The sequence below is a fragment of the Triticum dicoccoides genome, chromosome 1A (assembly GCF_002162155.2).
Source record: "Triticum dicoccoides isolate Atlit2015 ecotype Zavitan chromosome 1A, WEW_v2.0, whole genome shotgun sequence".
Taxonomy (NCBI): Eukaryota; Viridiplantae; Streptophyta; class Magnoliopsida; order Poales; family Poaceae; genus Triticum; species Triticum dicoccoides.
The window spans coordinates 599,594,693-599,618,689 of NC_041380.1; the positions used below are offsets into that span (position 1 = coordinate 599,594,693).

Here is a 23,997-nt window from a genome sequence, read left to right on the forward strand (position 1 = left end):
CACGACGCACTTTCCAGATCACAACTTTCCCCCACTCCCCTTACCTCCCACGTAAGTATATACAAGAGCCTGTTCCGAAGCCATCTAACCTTCGGTTTTTTCGCTTCATCAGAGGTATGTATCTCGCACAAGCATGTTGCGATGTGCCAGACCAGTATGCTGTGGGTATCATTTGCCCCTGTTAGCTGCTGCATAAGGGCCTCGTTTGATCCGAAGGCATTTAATAAGTAGGTTTCCAACTTTCTTTCTGGATGCTGGAGGCCCTTGAACGACTCAAGTATCGCCGTCTTTACCTCTGACTCCAGCTTCATTCTTGTGGGAAATTTGGCCAACTTGAATATTCTGTGAAATTTGTTCCAACGATGCGAATCAGAAATCAGAAGGTTATACTGGAAGATCCTTTGATCCCACTTGCTCCTGATGAACCAGAACATCGTTCGCATTACTGCCTCCACTATCAGGTTCCGCCAGCACCGATGCTTGACGTACATACAGATCATCAGAACCTTGTTCCATTGAGAGAATACATATAGATAGACCTCTGACAGCTCCTTGGCAATGATAAGACCAACTATGATGCGAGTGACAATCACCCCGTGAGTGATGATATTTTTGTCTGCTTGATCCATCCTCTCTGGTATATGACGGACAGGATATACAAGGTAGCCGGTAGCAGCAACAAGAGACAAAGACATGAGCATTCTCCTGTATGGAAATCCGTCAGCAAACATAGCGGAATGCTTGCTATAGAACAAGTCTTGGAGGAAGGACAATTCCACCTCCATGATGCGGAACGCCTTCTCATAATTGTCTCTCTTCTCTTGCAGGATGTAGCCGAAGACGAGCTGCCTTGTCTTCTTTAGGCTAGCCTCGTGTATCGGGAGATTATAGAACCGACGGCGCAGCAGCTTGTACATTGCAAATGAGAGGCAGACATCCTTCAATCGGTTGCCAGTATCATTGCTACCGCCCAGCAACCCACTGCTGCCAGCATCAACATTCCATATCTTGTCTAAGGTGACAAGCTTCTTATTATCTGTATCCAACCGAATCCTGTACTGCGCTGATGCAGTTGTCCTCCCCCGTTGGGAGTCATGCAGCGCCTTGTCTTCCCCATAGACCAAGTACTTGTACGACTGCATACTGATCCCATTGTTGGAATCGGTTGCATCACCAGAGGGAGAGGGACCGAGTGTGTGCTCGTATCGCATATAGTCGCTAACGAGCCTCGTGTTCTCTTGGTTGATGGTCTGAGCCCCGTCGGATGAGGCAAAGTATGCGATGATGCGGATCGCGTTGAGGGCCCAGATCATCCATAGGGGAATCCTGAGGAGGAAGAATGTCTGCATTCGGAGGAGATTGGCTGCCCAGAAAGAGGACATGAGGTCGAGCAATGGGATCTGCTTGGACCTCTGGTACAGGCGCCCAGTCTTGACGCTGTGCTGCAGGGTTACCAGCAGCACCGCCCATACCTGAAAGTAGTCGTTCACCCTCTTGGCCGAGAGCTGCATCAGGCCCATGGTGTAGTGCACCATGGAGTAGTTGAGCATCTCGATGATTTGGATGGTGACTGCCGTGGCCCTGTCCGCGTACCACGGCCCCAAGCCATCCAGCGCGAACCTCACCACCACCAGCAGCGTTGTCATCAACACCCACAGCTCCACGCTTGCCACATGAGTGACGCCGTCCATCTTAAACAGCAGTTTCATGGTAGACAGGATTGAAATTACAGCTATGCCTGCGGACGGCATCTCGCCCTTTCTCTCCGTGTGCTGTCTGAGATCTGACTTGAACACCAGCAGCTTCGAACTAGTAAACTAGCAGTAGCTAGGAGAGAAATCAACTTTCAGAAACATGCAAAAATCAGCTTCAAAAAATATTTCCAGAGAGAAGAAATGGTGTGACCTTGGAATGGCGCCCTGGACTGGAAGCCGAGCGGGGACTAGGTCGAGTAGCAGAGGGAGGGGCGGGGAAAAGGGGCGGACGGCTCGACCGGTGGCGCGGCAGCGACAAGACGATGGCGATGTCAGAGTAACACTAGCAGAATCGTCGTATTTGCAGCCTCCAAAACATAGTTGGAGAGCACTCCATAATTTCTTTATGGCGGTGGAGGTTGTGTGTAAACAGAAAATTGCGATATATATGGGGCCACCATATTTCCCCCCTCTTTTTTGCATCAACTTAATTTTCATAAAAACAGTAAATTCCAACAACATTGAAGTACAAAGTTCTTATATATCGACAGGGTCAGGCCGGCTCCGATGCCGGTTCCGATAGGGAAGCGGTAACAGCGACGTGTCGACAGCTCATTTTGGTGATGGTAGTTGTCGTTTGGTGGTCCACATACCTCGGTGTAATTTTTATTATGTTGGATGCTTTGTAATTCTGATGACCTTTTATAATAGATCCGGATCCTTTTTGAAAAAAAAAGTTCCTACGTAAGGAGAGAAATGTCAATACTGGCATTTTAAAAATAATTAGTAGGCAAGGAGAGCCAAATTTGTCGCTTTTACATAATTGTAGCGACTATAGTTATGGGAGAATATCGATGAGCGATATTTTCATACATAACATATACTACCTCCATTCTGGTTTATTGGTCCTCATTATATTTTGTGCCAAATTTTGACGATAGATTGAACTACCAAAATGTTCATGCATGTCATAAATAATTATATCATTGAAAACTATGTTCAAATATGAATCCAACAATATAATTTTTTTGACATGCATTAATATTTTATTAGTTAAAGATAACATTTCATGCCCTCTTTTTGAAACATTTAAAGATAACATTTCAAAGTTTCAAAAAATTCTGGAAAAAAATCCACATTGACATATGGATGTATACGACAAGTGTGTAGAATCTTTTAAGCATTGAAACATTTGTTTTGATTTTTTTTTTCTAAAAAGTTCGATGTAGCTCGAGCTCCAAAGCGAATTTATGTACCTTTGTCTTATATTCTTGATATATAAACCAGTTAGTACTCCTTCTATTTTTTTAGTCCGCATATAAAATTTGGTCAAAGTCAAACTTTATAAGGTTTGACCAATTCTGTAAAAAAATATTAACATCTACAATACTAAAGCTATATGATATGAAAATTAATTTCATAATGCATCTAACAATATTGATTTCATATTATGAATCTTAATATTTTTTCTATAAACTTAATTAAAATTAATAAAGTTTAACTTTAATCAAATTTTATATGCAAACTAAAAAGAAATGAAGAGAGTACCATACAACACTGTCGGAGCCCCCACCCCACCTCACATCCGTGTGGATCATGCGTGATAGTAGCAGGGACACAGTGTGGACAACGCAATTACTGCAATGAGGCGATGGTGTGACAGTGGATCATAATGATTGCTTTTACCTGTGCAATGCGGACTGGTTCTCGTCGGAGCCCACAGAGCAATTATACACACCAAACAAATGCTACGTACAGTGTTTTCATGTTTCATCACGAGACGCTCCGTCGGAAGTGTAACAGCTAGCCGCGTTATCTGATAGCACATATAGTAGTCCCTTCATTTCTAAAGATTTTAACAAATGACTACATATAAAGCAAAATAAGTGAACCTACACTCTAAAATATGTCTACATATGTCCGTATGTTATAGTTCATTTGAAATGTTAGAAAGACAAATACTCCCTCCATTTTTATTTATTCCGCATATTAGCTTTGGTCAAAGTCAAGCTTTGTAAGTTTTGACTAAGTTTATAAACAAAAATATTAATATATACAATAAAAAATCAATACCACTAGATTCATTATTGAATGTACTTTCATATTATATAAATTTTTTATGATAAATGTTTATATATTTTTTTATAAACTTGGTCAAACTTTACGAAGTTTGACTTGGGTCAAATCTAATATGTAGACTAAATAAAAACAGAGAGAGTATTTAGAAACGAAGGGAAGGGAGTACCACTTTATTAAATAAGGCGCACTGTTCGTCGGTCAGATCTTTCATCACGTGTGGGTGGTTGCGGGAACACATAGGACCACTCACTTACCAGTAAACTAGGAATGCGTCCGTGGGTTGTGGGTGAGCTTAATCAAGGCTGGCTAATAGTACTAATAATCAAACTACCACGTCCTCTGGCGAACAAACCTCCACGTTTCCATTGTAGAACTGGTGGACAGCCAGGCAACGCGGGGTTTCTGCTTATGTGCACCCGGGCAACGTACAGGTCTGCGTCCACTAGACTGCACATTAGTAGTGCTGCTTTTGTCCTGATTTATAACCCGCTTTGTATTTTATGTCAAATTTTAACTAGAGATTTAACTAATAAAATATTGACGCATGTCACAAGAAACTATATCGTTGGATTCATTCGTATTTGGACATAGTTTTCAATTGTATTACATTTTATGACATGTATTAACTTTTTGTTAGTTAAATTTAAGATCAAAATTAGACACATAATACGAAGGGAGCAATAAACCAGGATGGAAGTAGTACTTGTTTTTTAGAAAAAAAATTGAAGAAAAGGACGGAGGTAGTACTAGTCAGCTTCGAGTAGGGTAGGACAGTCGACAGGAAGCTATTCGACTGGCAAGATTCCATGCCCAATGCTCCATCTTTCTTTATGAATACACGCGCCTGCCACCGATACAAGGGGACACGAACCGAGAATACCGGAGAAGCACAAATCCTTAGCGCATGTGAGCGGACAAGATAAAGCCCTACCTGATGCTCGGCCTCCATTGGCATTTTCCGGTATATCGTGTCTTTTTTTTTTTTTTTTGCGGGGGAGGGGTATATGGTGGAGTAGCTTTTTCTTCTAACAGTGTTCTGGCCGAATGGCGGCCCCGTGAAGCCATGGCGTATGCGCTGGCTTTGTTTCTTCCTCCCGGCTTGATGCCTTTAGGGAGGCAGCTATTCAGCTTCAGTATGGAGTCTTCCTCTTCCGTCTTCGGCCGGAGATGGAGTGGTGGCGATCCGGTGATCCCAAGCGGTCTTGTCCCCGGTGATGGACGGACTGGATCTGTGCTTGAGCTGACATTTGGACCCAATTGTAATCTTGATGCAAGTTTCAGGGACTATGTTGTAGTTTTATTTTCCTTTGAGTCCTGGTCTGAGCTTTGTACTGCAGCTGCTGGAAAATAAATATATAAATGGTGTCATCTCCAGCTCGCCATAAGAATGCGGCCTCTCCGTTCATTTCATCCCCAGGACGGACAACCACCTAGCTAGAACCTAGGCGCGCGAGTAAGTTGGCTGCCCCCGGATATCGCCCATTGAGGAGCAGCTGCTGAGTCCAGGTACGAACTGCTCACCATTTACCCTGGTTACTACATAGAGATGGTACTCTTGGTATGTAGGAGTATGTTTTCTTTTATTGTAAGGGAAGACTTTATTTATTTTTCTTGCTCCGCCTCAGAAGATACACAAGGAGAAGAAGGTGGTTTACTTGGGTTGTACGTGTTTGGTAGTAGAATTGGTTAACTCCTCCGTGAACTAGTGTAGATATACCACAGAACATGTCATGATTTTTTGGCAGATTCCACAATAAGTCTCTACCACATGCCAAGTAAATGGATGAAATGTGCTAAACAAGCTTAATTTACAAGGTCACTTGTCTTCTCGACAGATAAGAACATCCCTTACTTGATTCCTTTTTCTTTGTGATGAAGTACTAGAAACAAGTTGAGCTTTGGTTACGGGACACACTCCAAGAATCTTTCTGATGAAGTAGAATCAGACGCGTTGGCAAAATAATTGATTCGCTGTGTCACATCAAGAATCATGAATGAATTTCGAGCTGTGCAAGATTACAGAGATATATCTCTAAATTCTACACACAAGAATACATCTCTGAACTTACAATGGTGTACAAGATTACACAAAACAAGAACACCTCAGAAACATTATCTCATTTGTAAACATTATAACAAGTGTCGAACAATGTTTAGCTAATTTTGGTAGATGTGAGACAGCATGACGGTGTGGATTCACTCGGGTCAGGGTGTTGTTCCAAAACTATGCAAGGTAAAACACCCTATTTCCCCGAAACAAAAGAAAAAGAAAAAAGAATACCTACCAGGGACATCACATGCTGTTCCAGTCCATGGCACCATGGAGGCATGGCTGGTCAGCCTTCATTGAGTCAGCATCGACACCACAGCTTACCTGAGGACGCGCATCGGCCGTGGATCCGCGCTCCGCTGATGAGACCTCCTCGTGGAGAGGATGCGAGAGCAGCGGCGGATCACGGAGGGAGGAAGGAACTCAGGCTCAGGAGGTGGTCGGGAAAAAGGGGATCTCTCCTAAGGTGGGAGAAAGATAGGTGAGCAAATGTAACGTGCGATGAGAGAGGAAAAGTAACCCCCCGTGCGATGGGTGCACGAGTGGACGTAGCCACGCAAATGCCTGAGTCGATAGGAGGGAAGATCCATTCGACTATTCGAGGCTGCTGAGGGGTAGGACAAGCGAAGCACGAGGTGGCTGGGAGGATGATTGATTTTTTTTTTTTTTTGGAAAACCCCATCCGACCCCACATATATTCATCCTCATCTGCTTGCCGGACCAAGCCCTAACCACTTCACACTCCTCTCCCCTCCACTCCCTTCGCCACCCGAGCTCACCCTCGCGATTTCCGGCCTTCTCCGGCATGATAGACAGCGGATCTAACTCCGACCAGTCCGTATCCGTCGCCTGGGGTGTCATCTCGTGCGCGTTGGAGGAGGTAACGGCAGTCTGCATTGCACTCCGCTGCTCCCAGGAGGACAGCGCCCGACCGAGGGACGGATCTGTCCGACGCGACTCCATAGCGTCGGCTCAACGGGCGCTCGGGTCCTCTAGGGCCGGACCATCACGGTCCCGACAGCCGAGAAATCTCTCCTTCCCCTCACCGGTCGGGCAGACTATGAGCCCCACCGGGAACGGGCGGCCCGCCCTGAGAAGGAGAGGATAAGGGCCGCTAAGGCCCGTATCACGGCGGAAATGGCGGCGGCGGAGGCGACTGATGCGGCGGTGCAGTCGGCTGCAGAGGTGGAAGCCATCCGCGCCCCTCATTGTGAAGAAATGGCAGCGGATGAACACGCACACCCTCGCCCGAGAGCAGAATCGGGCGGTCAATGCCATGGCTGGACTACCACCGAAGAAGAAGGAGGACAGCGACGACGAGGACAGCTCCGACGACGAGCAGATCCGACACGATCCCTACTGCGTCTTTGACCGGTACTTTCACGAGAAGGACGACAAGGGCGTCTGGAAGGGCAATGGTAGCAGTGGATGATGTCCACTATAGCCAAACATGCCAAATTTTGGTACTCTGATGACATGTTTAGTATAGTGTGATGGAGTAGCAGGGCGATGTGTGCGCATCGACGTAGTTGCATGAGTTTGTCTAGATTTGAGATATGATAATTGAGGTGTCCGGATGTGGATGCATTATTTGAGGCATGACCAATCAGTGTCCGCGGACGCGCCCGGGCGCGTCTGCGGGCGTTTGAGGGGCCGGAGTTGCAAAGTCCGGCTGTAGATGCTCTCACGCCGCCTCCGCTCCTCTTTCCTTTCTGGCCGCCGAGCACAACCGATCTCATGCCGCAGTCGCCTAGACTCCCCCGCTCCCCTTTCCTTCCACACTGCCACCAATGGCTGGCGCCAGGTAAGCCCGGGCGCAACCAAGGAAGGTGGCGGTGGGGAGTATGCTATTGTGCTCAGGGGTGGGCACCTGGATCGGACTCGACTGATATGTCCGGTCTATTGGGACACTGCTTGGCTCCATGGGTGGTGCCTGATCTAGATCGCCTCACCCCTTCCCTTGCTCGGTGTGCTTCTCCGTACGGATCTTGGTCGCAAGACTTGCTAGTCCTTGATGCGGATGGAGCTGGAGGTGGGGATTCAGATCGGAGAAATCCATAACTAGAACTGGTCGGGTGTGACGATGGCGACACCCGACGGCGCCGTTTATTCTCCATGGAGACCCTCGTCAGATCTGCTACTACCTCCATCACACCATTTGTCTCCGGTGGAAGTTCTAACAGCGGTGGGCGGAAAACGGTGCTTTCGGCATCTTTTCCTTCTTAAAGGCGCCGCTTGGGGAGGTAGGTGGCTGGTGGACACCGTTGGGTTGGTGTTGGTGGTGATTTGGATCAGGAGATGACGCAGCTACGGCAGGTCTCGACGGCGTGGCGTAGCGAGGTCTCGGCGATGGACGTGTGTTGGGTGGTGGCACTGTCTGGCATCGTGGTGACTTCGACAGCAGTTGGGCCTGTGGCAAGGTCAATGCGTTGATCTCTCCCAAAGTTGGGATGTCGGAAGCGGCGGATTCTAGAGCATGTGCATGCGGTGCATGCTGAGGGTTGGCTAGACCGGTTGGTGTTCTCAGCTCGCCGTGGGAAGGCTTGGTGAGGCAAGTGGATTAGATGGTATTCGTTGATGCATGGTCAGGGCACACTATCAGGCTAGTAGGTGTAGGGACATTGATTGCCAGCAAGATGGCTTTGGGTTGATCCATGTATTTATTTTGTTAGACATTGCTCAATAATATAATAAACCTTGGAATCGAAAGGGTTTAGGCTTAGTAGAACTAAAACCGAGTACATGATGTGCGGTTTCAGTACTACTAGCTGTGAGGAGGAGGAGGTTAGCCTTGATGGCCAGGTGGTACCTCGGAAGGACACCTTTCGGTATTTGGGGTCAATGTTGCAGGAGGATGGGGGTATTGATGAAGATGTGAACCATCGAATCAAAGCCGGATGGATGAAGTGGCGCCAAGCTTCTGGCATTCTCTGTGACAAGAGAGTGCCACAAAAGCTAAAAGGCAAGTTCTACAGGACGGCGGTTCGACCCGCAATGTTGTATGGCGCGGAGTGTTGGCCGACTAAAAGGCGACATGTTCAACAGTTAGGTGTGGCGGAGATGCGTATGTTGAGATGGATGTGTGGCCACACGAGGAAGGATCGAGTCCGGAATGATGATATACGAGATAGAGTTGGGGTAGCACCAATTGAGGAGAAGCTTGTCCAACATCGTTTGAGATGGTTTGGGCATATTCAGCGCAGGCCTCCAGAAGCTCCAGTGCATAGCGGACGGCTAAAGCGTGCGGAGAATGTCAAGAGAGGGCAGGGTCGACCGATTTTGACATGGGAGGAGTCCGTTAAGAGAGACCTGAAGGATTGGAGTATCGACAAAGAGCTAGCTATGGACAGGGATGCGTGGAAGCTTACTATCCATGTGCCAGAGCCATGAGTTGGTTGCGAGATCTTATGGGTTTCACCTCTAGACTACCCCAACTTGTTTGGGACTAAAGGCTTTGTTGTTGTATTGTTCAATAATATAATAAAGATGGATTTGTGCACCGCTCGATGCAGAGGCCAGGAATCATCCTCCTTTTCGAAAAAAAATCAAGACAGTTTGATCAAAGCTCAAAATTGCACGAAGGAGTATGTTGATTTAAAAATAAATTAGATACAGTTCTCTTTAGGAATTCTGGTATATTTGAAGGTGGCTCTCTACAGATTAGGTGCTTTTGGGTGTAGGGGAGCACGGAAATTGCACAATAAATACTATGGGCCATTTTCTCATCATTTAGAGTGGGTAATACTGCATACAAACTTCAGTTCCTAGAGCATGTCAAGATCCATCCAGTTTTTCATATGAGCCAATTAAAGCAACACATTGGACCTGAAGCTATTCTTAGTCTTGATTTACCAGTGGTAAACCCAGATGGCACTCTCAAGACTGGACCAGCTGGTGCCTTGAAAGTACGGCAAATCTCTACAAATATTCTTCCAGTAGTCCAATGGCGTATTCAGGGGAGTTTACCACCTAAAGATGCTACTCCCTCCGTCGCTAGTGTCAGAAACGGTCTTATATAATGAGACGGAGGGAGTAGACACTAGAGACGGAGGGAATTCATGAAAAGATGCAGTCTTCGTCAAACACATATTCATACCTTCTTCCGCACAACAACAGAATCTTAGTGCGCGGCTGCAAGCCTGCAACAATGACAAGAGGTTACGTCGTCTCTGAAGAAGGAAGTTTTATTTTTTTCGTGGTTTGTCTTTTGTAATTCCCCAATTTTTCTCAAATGGCTGCACGGACCTATACTTGAGTGATCTCTGTTTGAGGGCAGATATATGAAAATATGCTTCGCTCCGCCCTCTTGTGTGCTAGGATCCCGATTGCTCTGAGTAGGTCCTGAGTTTTCCCCGTGCACACCCCGGTGTCCCAGTACTCAACCAAGGGGGGCTATAAATTTATTGTCTATTCTTCTAACTACCGAAAAAGGGTCTCCCCCACTTTCTATTCCAAAGTAATCAACACCGTACACATAGCATTGCTGAGGCAAGCAGTACATCAAGCCCAAAAAAAATAGAAGAAACAAATGTCAACAACGGCAGCTCGACAAAGCGCGGATGACCTGCCACCACCGCGCCCTTCAGAGACAAACCATCACAGCCCGAGGCTCCAATCTGCCGCGCACCAAGCAACACCTTCAAGAAGGGATGCTGCCCGGACGAGTCCTAGGGTTTCCCCCGGCACACGGTGGGAAGTGGGGGATGGCTACAAGGAAGGAATGGTGGCACCAGTTGGTGTCACCGCATCGGAGCCGGACGAACCGGCAAGGATTTCTCCCGCACTCCAAAACCCACCGCCCAACCGGAGCCGACCAGCCAAACCACCGCCCAACACCATGCGCCATCGCGGTTGCGCCGCCACCCACGACGTCTTACCGCGAGCACCAACACGAGGCCAAGAAGACCGGAGAGAAGTGACAAGTGACGAAAGCAGCAACACCAAGGCCGAGTGGGAGGGAACCACCCACCTCCATCATGTGAGAGGCTCGCGCCTCCGGCACCGTCGCGGTCGCCGTCCGGACATGGCAGCAGGGCATGCCAGGCCCAAAACGGGCCCGCTAAGCCCCGCCGGCCCCGCTGCAGCAGGCTAGAGTCGGCGCCACCAGCACCCAACCACTCATCGCCGCTCCCCCCGCCTCCTGGAAGTCACGCCGCAGACCTGCCACGCCATCGGCCCACCCAGTAGGGCACAGATCTAGGCCGCGCGCTGCCGCCAGGTCGCGCCGCTGCGCCACCCCGTCGCCAACGACGACGCCGCCGTCCAGCTGCCCGCTCGGACATGCCGAGGAACCAGCCGCCACCCGGTCCGTCGCTGCCTAGGAGCACCCCCCGGTGCAGCTCCGCCCCGTGCCGGAGAGCCGCCGGGAGGGGAAGGCCAGGGGGTCGCCGCCACGAGTGTCCCCGGGGCTAGGCCGGCCGCGGGTGCCAGCGACGGCGGTGGGGAGGAAGGGGAGAGGGGGGCTGGTGGAGGGGGAGGCTAACGCGCGGCCGGTCGCTCGCGGGTGCGACGCGATCCATTCCTCTAACTTCAGACAATCAATCATCTAATTCGTACTAATTTGATGGTAATGTCCTATTTTTGGGCTCATTTACCAGAAAATGTCATGAACCTTGGTCAAATTTCATGTTGAGTAGGTACATCATAATTCCAAATCAAGACGTGAATAGAGTTGAGAAGTTAACACACACAGATCAAGTTTTCACAAATTAGAAGTCACAAGTCAAACCAAGAGACAATTCACATTTGAACAATATTGGAGAAAATAATAATTTTGCTCTAGGATGAAATCAAAGAAACAAGAAACATCCATCAAGAAACTGTGATGGACTGTCGAGTGCCCTAAACATGGTCTTCTGCATAATGCTTATTGCTCTTCTGTGGTGTTGCCAGCAAAAAACATTGATCATGTGTTCATCGAATGCTGTGTGGCTAATATCATGTGGAGGTAGATGTTATATTGGACCGGGCACCAGAGCATCATCCCATCAAAAGATAACTCTACCCGGTTGCTAGCGGAAGGGGTTGAACAGCCTGGTCATCTTGATCACATGGTAGATTTGGAAGGAAAGGTATAATCATGTTTTCAACAACACACCTTTTCCCTGTGTCAAGTGTGATCGACACTTGCAAGAGTAGTTTTCATTCTTGGGCAATCGCTGGAGCCTTAGGTCATAGCTAGGCAATTTGTCCTGGTCGGGTGCTCCTGTAAAACTTTGTTTCTCCCGTTCTTAATATTCCGTCATGGTTGAAAAAATAATCAATTCTGCAAACTGTAATCAACACCTAAATAACCGAACTTTCGATGGTGGATCACAAAAGGAATTTTTGTTGTTAAACAATCACAGCAGAATACCAGTAGGAAACTGAACGTCAATTTATTCGATCAAATATGGAATAGATTACATGGCTAAATCTTGAGCATGGAGGAATCCAATTTAAGAAGTGCAAAGAAATCCAGTTCAAATCATAATCGATGAGGTGATGGTTACAAGGTGGGTTGAAAGTATGTGTGGCCCGCGTTGTTGTTGGGGAGGGGACCAGGCTCCAAGCGCTATGTTCGGATTTTGCCCAAAATCCACTCTACCAATTTTTTGATGGTGAACCCAAATTAGGTCTTTACTTGGATGGTTATCATCTTTTTTGGCATGGTTCATTATGGACAAGCAAAACCTTCACCAAAGTTTTGGTTAGTCAAAAAAATTGGTAGCGTAAATGTTGGGGAGCTTGCCACGTGATAGGAGAGGTGGTACATAGTATTCGGAGATATAATAAGTGAAAATCATAGTCAAAATCATGGATTGGAGACTGTAGAAAGGTCAAATGTGCATAACATTTTGGGATGGAGAGAGTAGCTCTTTGTTTGAGCATTGGAGTGTGTGTGAAAAGCTAGGGGTTAAATAAACTACATTTTTTCTACAACCACATTTGTTCAAAGTCCATTTTCTTAAATTCTTTGATTGCGAATATATTTGATGAATTGGTCTTGCAGGCTTCATCTTGCCTGCAAGGAACAAATACGGATGAGCTAGGAATATGATGGACATCCAAGATATCCGCGATGGTGTGTCATCTCTGTTCATCATGCTGAACAAGGAGACATTCGTGCTGTTTCGGATCGAGTTTCTTGTGGTCCTGGTCACACTCTTGTTCCTCTCGATGTTCATCATGGACGTCTTTCGTCGCCACATCCGCAACAGAGTCATGAAAACCATCTTTAGCATCTTGGATGCCGTCTCTGACTCTATTATCTTATACCTGCTGGGGGCCATGCAAACAGCCAAGTTCAAGAATCAGCTGTTCCCAGTCTGGGCCCTTGTGCTTGTTAGTTTCCGTTACAACGTCGACTTTATCTCTGGCTATGGTGTTGATGACCGCCATGGGCGACGGTTCATGGAGTGGAGGAATGTGGTGAAACTTCTGGGATCGGCGTTCTTGAACTGGTCACGTGGCTCAAGGTTCACACTTCCACTCTGGTCGCTTTGGGCTCTGCAGATACTAAGGAGCTTTGTATTGTCTTGTTTGAGAAATATAATTCGGAATTTTGAACTGACCTGAACTTTACCGGCTTCGTCAATGAAGCATAATTCAGAATTTTTAACTGTGCCACCTTATTTACCGTTTTCCTCACCTGCAGCTGCAAACAAAAGAAAACCAAATCAAAGACCATACAAGGTTTGTTAGATGTAACTCCAAATTCAGATTCTATCTTGCCTTCTCTGAGAAGCTTAATTCAGAAACTTTTACTGAGCTGTATGGTTGCTTCGTCAGATGAAGTGCCGTTCACCAGTGAGTACTGGTGCAGACTGTTCATATGTAATGTTTTCCAGTTGCAAACAAAACCAAGCCATCTACAGACTAGAGTTACTGATTGGGGTACATAAAACTAGTTGCAACCGGCTGAAGGGTTGATGCATCCGCCGTCATCCTGGAGGACGGAGGAGCCCTAGGACCCAGTAAATCCTCGGCCACGCCGCAGACTGGCCCCGCTCTTGCCCCTTCCCCTGTTCCCCGAACAATAGTCCTCTCCTCATGAGTGCGATGTTCCTGACTCGCCAATACATTATAGATTTTTAAAGTAATGTAGTGGTGTAGTGTAGCTGTTCTGTTCAGAAAATTCAGGACCAAATTGCAGAGCATCTATTGTCACAAAATGTAAAAGAGAAGGTGATCTCATACAGGAAGAACACTCCAGTTGTTCAGAATGATAGGATATCACCCTGCAGCTACATCTGTCAAACAACACCTCTGCTGCAAAGGGAATGCACTTGCTAGCCCACAAAACGTTGTGAAACAGATATGTAGACCCTCGGATAATAAGTGCTTACAGAGTTGTGATAGCTTAACAAGGATACGGGAATAATCTGTGCTCAGGAATTTCAGTTAACAAGTACTAGTACTACTTTGCAGGCTTGCACCCATCTAACAAACCAAAGCACAGGATCATCACGGGTCAGGTGATTCTGCCCTCATGTACCTCAGAGGAACTGAATTGAGGGCATGAGACTGCTGGATCACAGCTTTGGATTATGGCCTCCTGGAGCTCAGTAGTTTGGCTTCATGTTGCCGTCGGACGATCAGAGACTGCCGGTAAAGGTTCAGGTCAAGGCCATCAACGTTCCTTCCCACACGTGCTTGCAGAATCGCCTGCAGGATGCCCGTGAGCAACAGATTCGATGTAGCATCATTGTTCCAATGATACCAGCTATATATAATTCACTGACAAAAGCAGGAGAAGGACAGAGAGCTACGTCGTTGTTCGGCCGGATCAGGAGCTCGCCGATGAACTGAAACATAGAGCCGCTGCGAAAACTGATATCCCTCAGGTGTTGGGTGTCGATCTTCAACCTTGCGCTGCCATCCTGAATAACAGCGACCGCAGAGTCCAGATCGTATGACTGAAGTCTGGAGAATTGCAAGACAAGAAGGCTAGCACGGTTAAAACTTGTAGTTTTGAGGAGAAATCAAAGTAACTGGCAGACATACATTCCTGTTACCCGGAGGGACGCCCCTTGCTTGAACATCTCCGAGGAGGGCTCCAGCTCTCGCAGAGTGACAGGCACACCTGGTTTCAGAGTAGAAGATGCCATCTAGCTAGCACACGGGGAATTGATGAAAGGCAAAATGAGGGGGTTATGTCTAGTCTCCGGTGATAGTCTTCGCAATCAAGAAAAGTACTGATACTGTTTCAATATTACAAGATTGTACACTGGAAGTTGATACAACTATGGCACTGATACTGTTTGACTGTATCAACATTTACCCTGCTGCTCAACATTGCATCTGTTCAGATACATGAGACTGCAATATGCATACTATTGTTGTATACTGATCTAGCATTATAATCTCAATTACGGGAAGGAGGCATCAGCTGCCAAAGAAGGGCTTCAAACCAGACATGCAATTCCAATCCCAATCCCATACAGTCATTCCAACATTCTGGAATGAGATCTACAGTAATCTGAAACTTGACTCGATCCCTAGTTTTGCACCTGACAGAAACCGCTAACAACGTACCTAACGCGCACGGGCTGCCTGATGAAATCTAAAGCTCTGGCAAAGATCGCCTGCTGCTCCTCCACCGCGCGTCGCCGGCGAGGCGGCCTCGCCAATGCGCGCAAACAGTCCAGCCGCTCGAGGCACGAGGAGGGAAACTGGCGAGCGGGAGGGAGGGAGGGAGGGATTGGGTCGGAGACGCGAAGATAGCCTGGGGGAGGATGGGTGGGAGGACGGCGGCGGGGGAGAGATTCCGGCGAACGGCGGCGGATGGAAACGGGAGGAGACGAGGAGCACCACTACTGGTACTTTTTTTTTTGGTTATATAAACTGGTACTGGCACTGGATAACCGAAAACCCATATATGACGCTAACAGCGTCAAATTGCCAGGGAAACGCACAGGCCCAGTCATCCGCTGGTGACCGACCGATCACTACTGTCCAGCCACCACGTTAGATTTTGGACAAAATGTACCATTGTATTCCCTTTGAACATCACTACTTGAGTAAATTAAAAAACATCACTACTTGAATAAGTTATAAAAAACATCACTACTTGGATAAAGAATGTTGTTTATCTAAACAAAAATGCCATCCTTTATAACCCAATAAAGAGCATTGTTTATCAGATGGAGTATTTTTTTTATTGGGCCGGTTTCTATAGGTTTTCTTGGTCGGTTTCTATCCAAAAAAACATCTATTGGGTTTCCTTTACAGATTGAATTTTTTAAAATCTTGATAAATCAATTTTTTAATGTTACGGATTTTTTGGCTATAATTTTAAAAAGTAAGTGAATTTAATAAATTTTCATTAATTTTAGAAAATGTTCTCGAAATGTATAGAATGTTCTTGAAGTTTGATCTTTCTTTAAGTGTGAACATAATTTTGAGATGTGAGCATTCTTAAAAAAAGGATGTTTTATAAAAGGCCTGAAGATTTTTAAAAAATTTAAACACTTTTCAAGACGCCGACATTTTTAAAAAATTTGGTATTTTTTTAAGACATGCCTCACCATCGCATTGCGTGGAGACCTGAGAAGTGGCGGAGGTGGAAGGCGCCTCTGGTTGGTACACTTAGTTGCATAGGGCCCTTTCTGCCCACACTTGTGGCAAGTCACATCTGAGAGCGGGCGAGAGTGAGGAAGATCTCTTGTCCTCAAAGCCCGAGGCCTCTCCTGATAAGCTGGGTTGGGAGGGTGGGAAGGACCACAATCTTTGAGTTGCTTGTGCTGTTGAGGACGAAATGGAGGGGGACTTGGAACCCAGAAATTTTTCTGTTTGTGAAAAACCTAAGAGAACGAAGAAGGTGGGGTGGAGTCCCTGAACCTCTTCCTTGAAGTTTCCATCTTGTTCTTAGCTGTGTCTTGCTTAAGAGCCAAGTTGTAGAACATTGAGAACTCAGTCGGGGTGTAGAGCGTAAGGGGAACTTGCAGATCATCCCTGAGACCATTCCTGAACTGATAAATCTTGCTTTCATCATTTGGAACATCTTGCTTGGCATAGTGGGCAAGCCTCTGGAAATCTGAGTTATACTGATAGACAACCAACGTGCCTTGCTTGAGATTCCTGAACTTCTCGCACATGCCCTCTACTGCACTTGTGGGAATATAGTGCGCTCTGAAGTGTTTGCAGAACACGCTCAATCAATCACCTGGCCCTCTCTGGAATCTTTGTATGGTTGCCACCAATCCGCAGCTTGATCCTTGAGGTTGAAGGTAGCAAACCTGATGAAGTCCCCTGGCCTGAAATTACTGCTATCAAAATGCTTCTTCGTGCCGCGAGCCAATCTTCTGCGTCCATAGGCTCCAGGCAAGAACTGAAAGTCTTGGGCTGATTACTTAGAAACTAGTTCAACGTTGCAAATTGGGGCTGATTGTAGAAGTTCCTTGCCCTTAATTTCCTTGGTTTCCTTGGTTCCTTCTTGCTTCAACTGGAGGAGCATTTTAGTATTTGTATTTGTATTTGTATCTGCCATCAAAGCTTGCCATGCCTCCGGAGGCAGAGGTGGCGGGCAAGGATTTGGATCCTCACCGTCTCGACTCGGATTACCACGAGTAGTGGAGGCCATCCTGAAGATGGAGATGAAGTTTAGATCCACAATTAAGAAGATTGATAGTTGAATAAGCTGAATTAGTAAGGCTTGAAGGATCCAACATAAATCCTCATCAAGTATAGCATCCAAACTGAAATTGCAAGAATGCTTTCCAAAGATTAATGGAATCGCTGATTGATTAGGAAGCCACTTGAAAAAAACAAAGTATTGAGCGTGCCAATTGAGCTCAGAGCAAATACATGACAGAGATTTTGTTCGACATTTTTGTGGTGAGACCCACGTAGGCTTGATCGTACATTGGTTTTCATAGTACAATGACGTTCAAAATGCCCCTGAGCCATAGCGGACTACAAGGGCTCGCTAAACCACCACGAGACTATCCTATGTAGGAAAGGCCATGGACAAATGAACAACTAGATGTCGAACCCCAACCTCACATCATGCATATGTTGGAGGGATATGTGATACCTCCTTTCAGTGATCCGGTAAAGGAATAGGAAAGTATACCACACCTATTTCCCTAGAGGTACCATGGGTTATCGAACACACGAGAGGAAGATTCCCTTGAAGCGATGGTATCTAGAAAGCTTTTGTTAAAGGATCAATTCCAGCTTTTGACTGAAGCAATCAAGCAAATGGTGATTCAAATACTTATAATAAAAAGAGGTACGGGTATGAGGTCTTAATGCTTGCAACCATGTATTTGTGTTGGGACAAGATATGATATTAATTTGTGCGATGGAAGTCACCCATCGAGATGTGCTTGTTATGAATAGAAGTGGGGGTGTGTCCAAATAATATCTTGACCGACATGAGTCCTGCATCAAGAATTAGTTGTCCTACCAGAGGCCCTATTTGTTGCACGGGGTTGCCTCAGTAATTAAGATAATAAATACCATATAATAGCTTTGAGCGTTTAATGACTACACCCCATGAATCCCCAAGGATTGGATCCGTGCTCCCACACTAAACCCTTCTATCACTAGTGTTCAGAATAAAACTTCACGTTCTCCCCGCACTTAGCCTCACCATTACTCGATCTCCATGATCCTGGGTACCTGCATGGATGCAGATCCCCAACAAGACAAGAGACATCGATGGAACAATTTTATTTCACACATACAGATGTTAATTCAAAGCCCTTACATTGATCCCCACAACAAATATGGAGGGCTGCAAGGCCTATGCCTCAACCCATACCTTATTGAACTACTTACACAGATCGCAAGAAGAAAACATTGAAGGACACATCTTGAAAATTGATTGCTTGCAAATATGTCTTACAATGGCTGCCTTGTGTGATGCACAATTACAAGTATGAACTAGAGGGAATTGGACTATGGTGGTGACGGTGGCTATGTGATACGTCTGGCAGAGTAAAGCCGATGACTACTCGATAGTTCAGTGTGCCATGCTTTATGGCTTAGAACCGGGACTTTAACGATGTTTTGAACGCCATGGAGCATATGAGATGTTCCAGGAGTTGAAGTTCATATTTCAAGCAAATCCCCGGATTGAGAGATATGAAGTCTCCAATAAGTTCTACAGCTACAAGATGGAGGAGAATAGTTCTGTCAGTGAACATAGACTTAGAATGTCTGGGTACCACAACCACTTGACTCAACTAGGAGTTAATCTTTCTGATGATATTGTCATTGATAGAGTTCTTCAATCACTGCCACCAAGCTACAAGAGCTTCGTGATGAACTATAATATGCAAGGGATGGATAAGACGATTCCTGAGCTCTTCGCAATGCTAAAGGCCGTGGAGGTAGAAATCAAGAAGGAGCATCAAGTGTTGATGGTCAACAAGACCACCAGTTTCAAGAAAAAGGGTAAAGGGAAGAAGGGGTACTTCAAGAAGAACAGCAAGCCAGTTGCTGCTCAAGTGAAGAAACCCAAGTCAGACCTAAGCCTAAGACTGAGTGCTTCTACTGCAAAGGAACTGGTCACTGGAAGCGGAACTGCCCCAAGTATTTAGCAGAAAAGAAGGATGGCAAAGTGAAAGGTATATTTGATATACATGTTATTGATGTGTACCTTACTAATGCTCGCAGTAGTGCCTGGGTATTTGATACTAGTTCAGTTGCTAACATTTACAACTCGAAACAGGGGCTACGGATTAAGCGAAGATTGGCTAAGGACGAGGTGACGATGCGCGTGGGAAATGGTTCCAAAGTCGATGTGATTGTCGTCGGCACGCTACCTCTACATCTACCTTCGGGATTAGTTTTAGACCTGAATAATTGTTATTTGGTGCCAGTGTTGAGCATGAACATTATATCTGGATCTTGTTTAATGCGAGACGGTTATTCGTTTAAATCAGAGAATAATGGTTGTTCTATTTATATGAGTAATATCTTTTATGGTCATGAACCCCTGATGACTGGTCTATTTTTACTAAATCTTGATAGTAGTGATACACATGTTCATAGTATTGAAGCCAAAAGATGCAGAGTTGATAATGATAGTGCAACTTATTTGTGGCACCTGCCGTTTAGGTCATATTGGTGTAAAGCGCATGAAGAAACTCCATTCTGATGGACTTCTGGAATCACTTGATTATGAATCACTTGGTACTTGTGAACCATGTATCATGGGCAAGATGACTAAAACTCCGTTCTCCGGAACAATGGAGCGAGCAACAGAGTTATTGGAAATCATACATACTGATGTATGTGGTCCAATGAACATTGAAGCTCGCGGTAGATATCGTTATTTTCTCACCTTCACAGATGATTTGAGTAGATATGGGTATATCTACTTGATGAAACATAAGTCTGAAACATTTGAAAAGTTCAAAAAAATTCAGAGCGAAGTCGAAAATCATCGTAACAAGAAAATCAAGTTTCGACGATCTGATCGTGGAGGCGAATATTTGAGTTATGAGTTTGGACTTCATTTGAAACAATGCGGAATAGTTTCGCAACTCACGCCACCTGGAACACCACAGCGTAATGGTGTGTCCGAACGTCGTAATCGTACTTTACTAGATATGGTGCGATCTATGATGTCTCTCACTGATTTACCGCTATCATTTTGGGGTTACGCTTTAGAGACAGTTGCATTCACATTAAATAGGGCACCATCTAAATCCATCGAGACGACACCTTATGAACTGTGGTTTGGCAAGAAATCCAAGTTGTCGTTTCTTAAAGTTTGGGGTTGCGATGCTTATGTGAAAAAGCTTCAACCTGATAAGCTCGAACCCAAATCGGAGAAATGTGTCTTCATAGGATACCCAAAGGAGACTGTTCGGTACACCTTCTATCACAGATCCGAAGGCAAGATATTCGTTGCTAAGAATGGATCCTTTATAGAAAGGAGTTTCTCTCGAAAGAAGTGAGTGGGAGGAAAGTAGAACTTGACGAGATAATTGTACCTTCTCCCTTATTGGAAAGTAGTTCATCACTGAAACCAGTTCCAGTGATTCCTACACTAGTAAGTGAGGAAGCTAATGATGTTGATCATGAAACTTCTGATCAAGTTACTACCGAACCTCGTAGGTCAACCAGAGTAAGATCCGCACCAGAGTGGTACGGTAATCCTGTTCTAGAAGTCATGTTACTTGACCATGATGAACCTACGAACTATGAGGAAGCAATGATGAGCCCAGATTCCACAAAATGGCTTAAGCCATGAAATCTGAGATGGGATCCATGTATGAGAACAATGTGTGGACTTTGATTGACTTGCCCGATGATCGGCAAGCCATAGAGAATAAATGGATCTTCAAGAAGAAGACTGACGCTGACGGTAATGTTACTGTCTACAAAGCTCGACTTGTTGCGAAAGGTTTTCGACAAGTTCAAGGAGTTGACTATGATGAGACCTTCTCACTCGTAGCGATGCTTAAGTCCGTCCGAATTATGTTAGCAATTGTCGCATTTTATGATTATGAAATTTGGCAAATGGATGTCAAAACTGCATTCCTTAATGGATACCTTACAGAAGAGTTGTATATGATGCAACCAGAAGGTTTTGTCGATCCAAAAGGTGCTAACAAAGTGTGCAAGCTCCAGCGATCGATTTATGGACCGGTGCAAGCCTCTCGGAGTTGGAATATACGCTTTGATAGTGTGATCAAAGCATATGGTTTTATACAGACTTTTGGAGAAGCCTGTATTTACAAGAAAGTGAGTGGGAGTTCCATAGTATTTCTGATATTATATGTAGATGACATATTGTTGATCAGAAATGATACTGAATTTCTGAATAGCATCAAGATCTATAGAGATAGATCAAGATGCTTGATTGTACTTTCACAAAGCACATACCTTGATAAAGTTTTGAAGAAGCATTTCTGAGTGGGAGCTCCCGTAGCATTTCTAATATTATATGTAGATGACATATTGTTGATCGGAAGCATCTTGATCAATGAAAGATCTTGGTGAAGCTGCTTATATATTGGGCATCAAGATCTATAGAGATAGATCAAGACGCTTGATTGGACTTTCACAAAGCACAGACCTTGATAAAGTTTTGAAGAAGTTCAAAATGGATCAGGCAAAGAAAGGGTTCTTGCTTGTATTACAAGGTGTGAAGTTGAGTCAGACTCAATGCCCGACCAGTGCAGAAGATAGAGAGAAAAGGAAAGGTGTTCCCTATGCTTCAGCCATAGGCTCTATCATGTATGCAATGCTGTGTACCAGACCTGATGTGTGCCTTGCTATAAGTTTAGTAGGGAGGTACCAAAGTAATCCAGGAGTGGATCACTGGACAACGGTCAAGAACACCCTGAAATACCTGAAAAGGACTAAGGATATGTTTCTTGTATATGGAGGTGACAAAGAGCTCGTCGTAAACGGTTACGTCGATGCAAGCTTTGGCACTGATCCGGATGACTCTAAGTCACAAACTGGATACGTGTTTTTATTAAATGGTGGAGCTGTCAGTTGGTGCAGTTCCAAGCAGAGCGTTGTGGTGGGATCTATGTGTGAAGCAAAATACATAGCTGCTTCAGAAGCAGCAAATGAAGGAGTTCTTATCCGATCTAGGTGTCATACCTAGTGCATCGGGTCCAATGAAAATCTTTTGTGACAATACTGGTGCAATTGCCTTGGTAAAGGAATCCAGATTTCACAAGAGAACCAAGCACATCAAGAGACGATTCAATTCCATCCGCGATCAAGTCAAGGAGGGAGACATAGAGATTTGCAAGATACATACGGATCTGAATGTTGCAGACCCGTTGACTAAGCCTCTCTCACGAGCAAAACATGATCAGCACCAAGACTCCATGGGTGTTAGAATCATTACAATGTAATCTAGATTATTGACTCTAGTGCAAGTGGGAGATTGAAGGAAATATGCCCTAGAGGCAATAATAAAGCTGTTATTTATATTTCCCTATATCATGATAAATGCTTATTATTCATGCTAGAATTGTATTAACCAGAAACTTAGTACATGTGTGAATACATAGACAAACAGAGTGTCACTAGTTTGCCTCTACTTGACTAGCTCGTTGAATCAATGATGGTTATGTTTCCTAACCATAGACATGAGTTGTCATTTGATTAACGGGATCACACTAGTAGAAAACGGACCATTAGTACCGGTTTGTAAGGGCCTTTAGTGCCGGTTATGGAACCGGCACTAACGTTTCGGCACTAAAGGCCTCCCCCCCCCTTTAGTACCGGTTCGGCATGAACCGGCGCTAAAGTGCCACCACGTGGCGTGAGCTTGCGCCTTGGTACGGGGGACCTTTAGTACCGGTTGGTGTGGTGTTACCAATCGGTACTAAAGGTTTTTTTTTGAATTTTTTTTTGAAAATTTTGGAAATTTTTTTGTTTTTTTATTTTTAATTTTTCTGAATTATTTGATGATTTAGTCTTTAATCACCTCTCTTAACTGCTCAAGTGTGGATCACTCATTCCAAATCATCTAACTTCCCGACCGGTCACCCATCCCTCTCACTACTCCAGCCCGAGCACGCTTAACTTTCAGGTTCTATTCTCCTTCGTTTTCGAGTCTGCACTTGTTGTTTTCCTGACAATAGTAAGATGTCAATCCTATTAACCTTCAGGAATTTTGCTTGAGCATGAAGTGACACATTTCACTGTTTGAGTTTGAAACTATTGTTTTTAAAAACAATAATTATTTAGTAACACTAATATTTCTTGAATAATTAGTTTGACCATTGTTTGACCACAGTTTGACCACAGTTTGACCACAGTTTGACCAGATTTGACCAAAATTGAAATAACTAAAATAATTATTTAGTAACACTAATATTCTAGAATAATTAGTTTGACCATTGTTTGACCACAGTTTGCCCACTGTTTGAATTTTTTTCGATTTTTTTCACTCTAGATCTTAAAAGGCCCGTAACTTTTTTTCTATTAGGTTTTTGAGGATTTTGAAAATGTTTAACTAGGTTCCCCCTGTTAAATTTGGATGTAACTTTTCGAGTAGATGATTTTTCATATAAAAAACTTTTTCATCCGAGTTAGTATGCAAAAGTTATGCCCATTTTTACAAATTTCAGAGAGATTTTGCAAATAAAGTCAAAATTCACATTTGCAAATTCACATTTGCAAATATTCCCAACAACTAGACCACATATCACATGAGAAACTTATTTTCTTTTATTTTTTTGACATTTCCATTATTTTCTTTTATTT

At 44.9% G+C, this 23,997-nt stretch overlaps 2 protein-coding genes and 2 long non-coding RNA genes across 6 annotated transcripts in view; 1 reads left to right on the forward strand and 3 right to left on the reverse strand.

Annotated features, from left to right (window-relative positions):
- Window positions 1-1,977, reverse strand: part of LOC119356937 — a 4,183-nt gene extending 2,206 nt beyond the window's left edge. The window contains exons 1-2 of the mRNA XM_037623926.1: window positions 1,906-1,977; window positions 64-1,827 (exon numbers count right to left, since the gene is read on the reverse strand). Coding sequence (XP_037479823.1) covers window positions 64-1,751 — 1,688 coding nt within the window. The 5' untranslated portion in view covers window positions 1,752-1,827; window positions 1,906-1,977. The remainder of the gene's footprint in view (window positions 1-63; window positions 1,828-1,905) is intronic.
- A 2,652-nt stretch (window positions 1,978-4,629) lies between these two features.
- LOC119294732 lies at window positions 4,630-13,413 on the forward strand. The gene is made up of 2 exons (XR_005143536.1): window positions 4,630-5,279; window positions 12,815-13,413. It is a non-coding gene; the product is annotated as an uncharacterized LOC119294732 (long non-coding RNA).
- On the reverse strand, window positions 5,460-6,382 carry LOC119294737. Its single transcript, XR_005143537.1, has 2 exons — window positions 6,059-6,382; window positions 5,460-5,744 (listed from the first exon to the last, which is right to left on the reverse strand). It is a non-coding gene; the product is annotated as an uncharacterized LOC119294737 (long non-coding RNA).
- Window positions 13,414-14,094: 681 nt separating the features above from the next.
- LOC119349116 (CST complex subunit TEN1-like) lies at window positions 14,095-15,631 on the reverse strand. 3 transcript variants are annotated; one of them, XM_037617145.1, is made up of 4 exons: window positions 15,340-15,631; window positions 14,809-14,912; window positions 14,574-14,727; window positions 14,095-14,469 (listed from the first exon to the last, which is right to left on the reverse strand). In XM_037617145.1, exons 2-4 carry the CDS (start codon window positions 14,910-14,912, stop codon window positions 14,350-14,352), a joined length of 378 nt encoding a protein of 125 aa, XP_037473042.1. In that variant the 5' UTR covers window positions 15,340-15,631; the 3' UTR covers window positions 14,095-14,349. The 3 variants fall into 3 exon arrangements, with proteins under 3 accessions (XP_037473042.1, XP_037473035.1, XP_037473028.1); XM_037617138.1 differs by having other exon boundaries at window positions 14,809-14,916; XM_037617131.1 differs by having other exon boundaries at window positions 14,809-14,931.
- Window positions 15,632-23,997: the final 8,366 nt, after the last annotated feature.

Bases quoted from the DNA above. Each gene is read 5' to 3' on its own strand.
- LOC119349116 (XM_037617145.1), bottom strand. From the start codon at position 14,912: ATGGCATCTTCTACTCTGAAACCAGGTGTGCCTGTCACTCTGCGAGAG. The intron at 14,728-14,808 runs GTATGTCTGCCA...GCAATTCTCCAG, and splicing joins TCCCTCCGGGTAACAGGAAT to ACTTCAGTCATACGATCTGG. The intron at 14,470-14,573 runs GTAGCTCTCTGT...GGCATCCTGCAG, and splicing joins TGATCCGGCCGAACAACGAC to GCGATTCTGCAAGCACGTGT.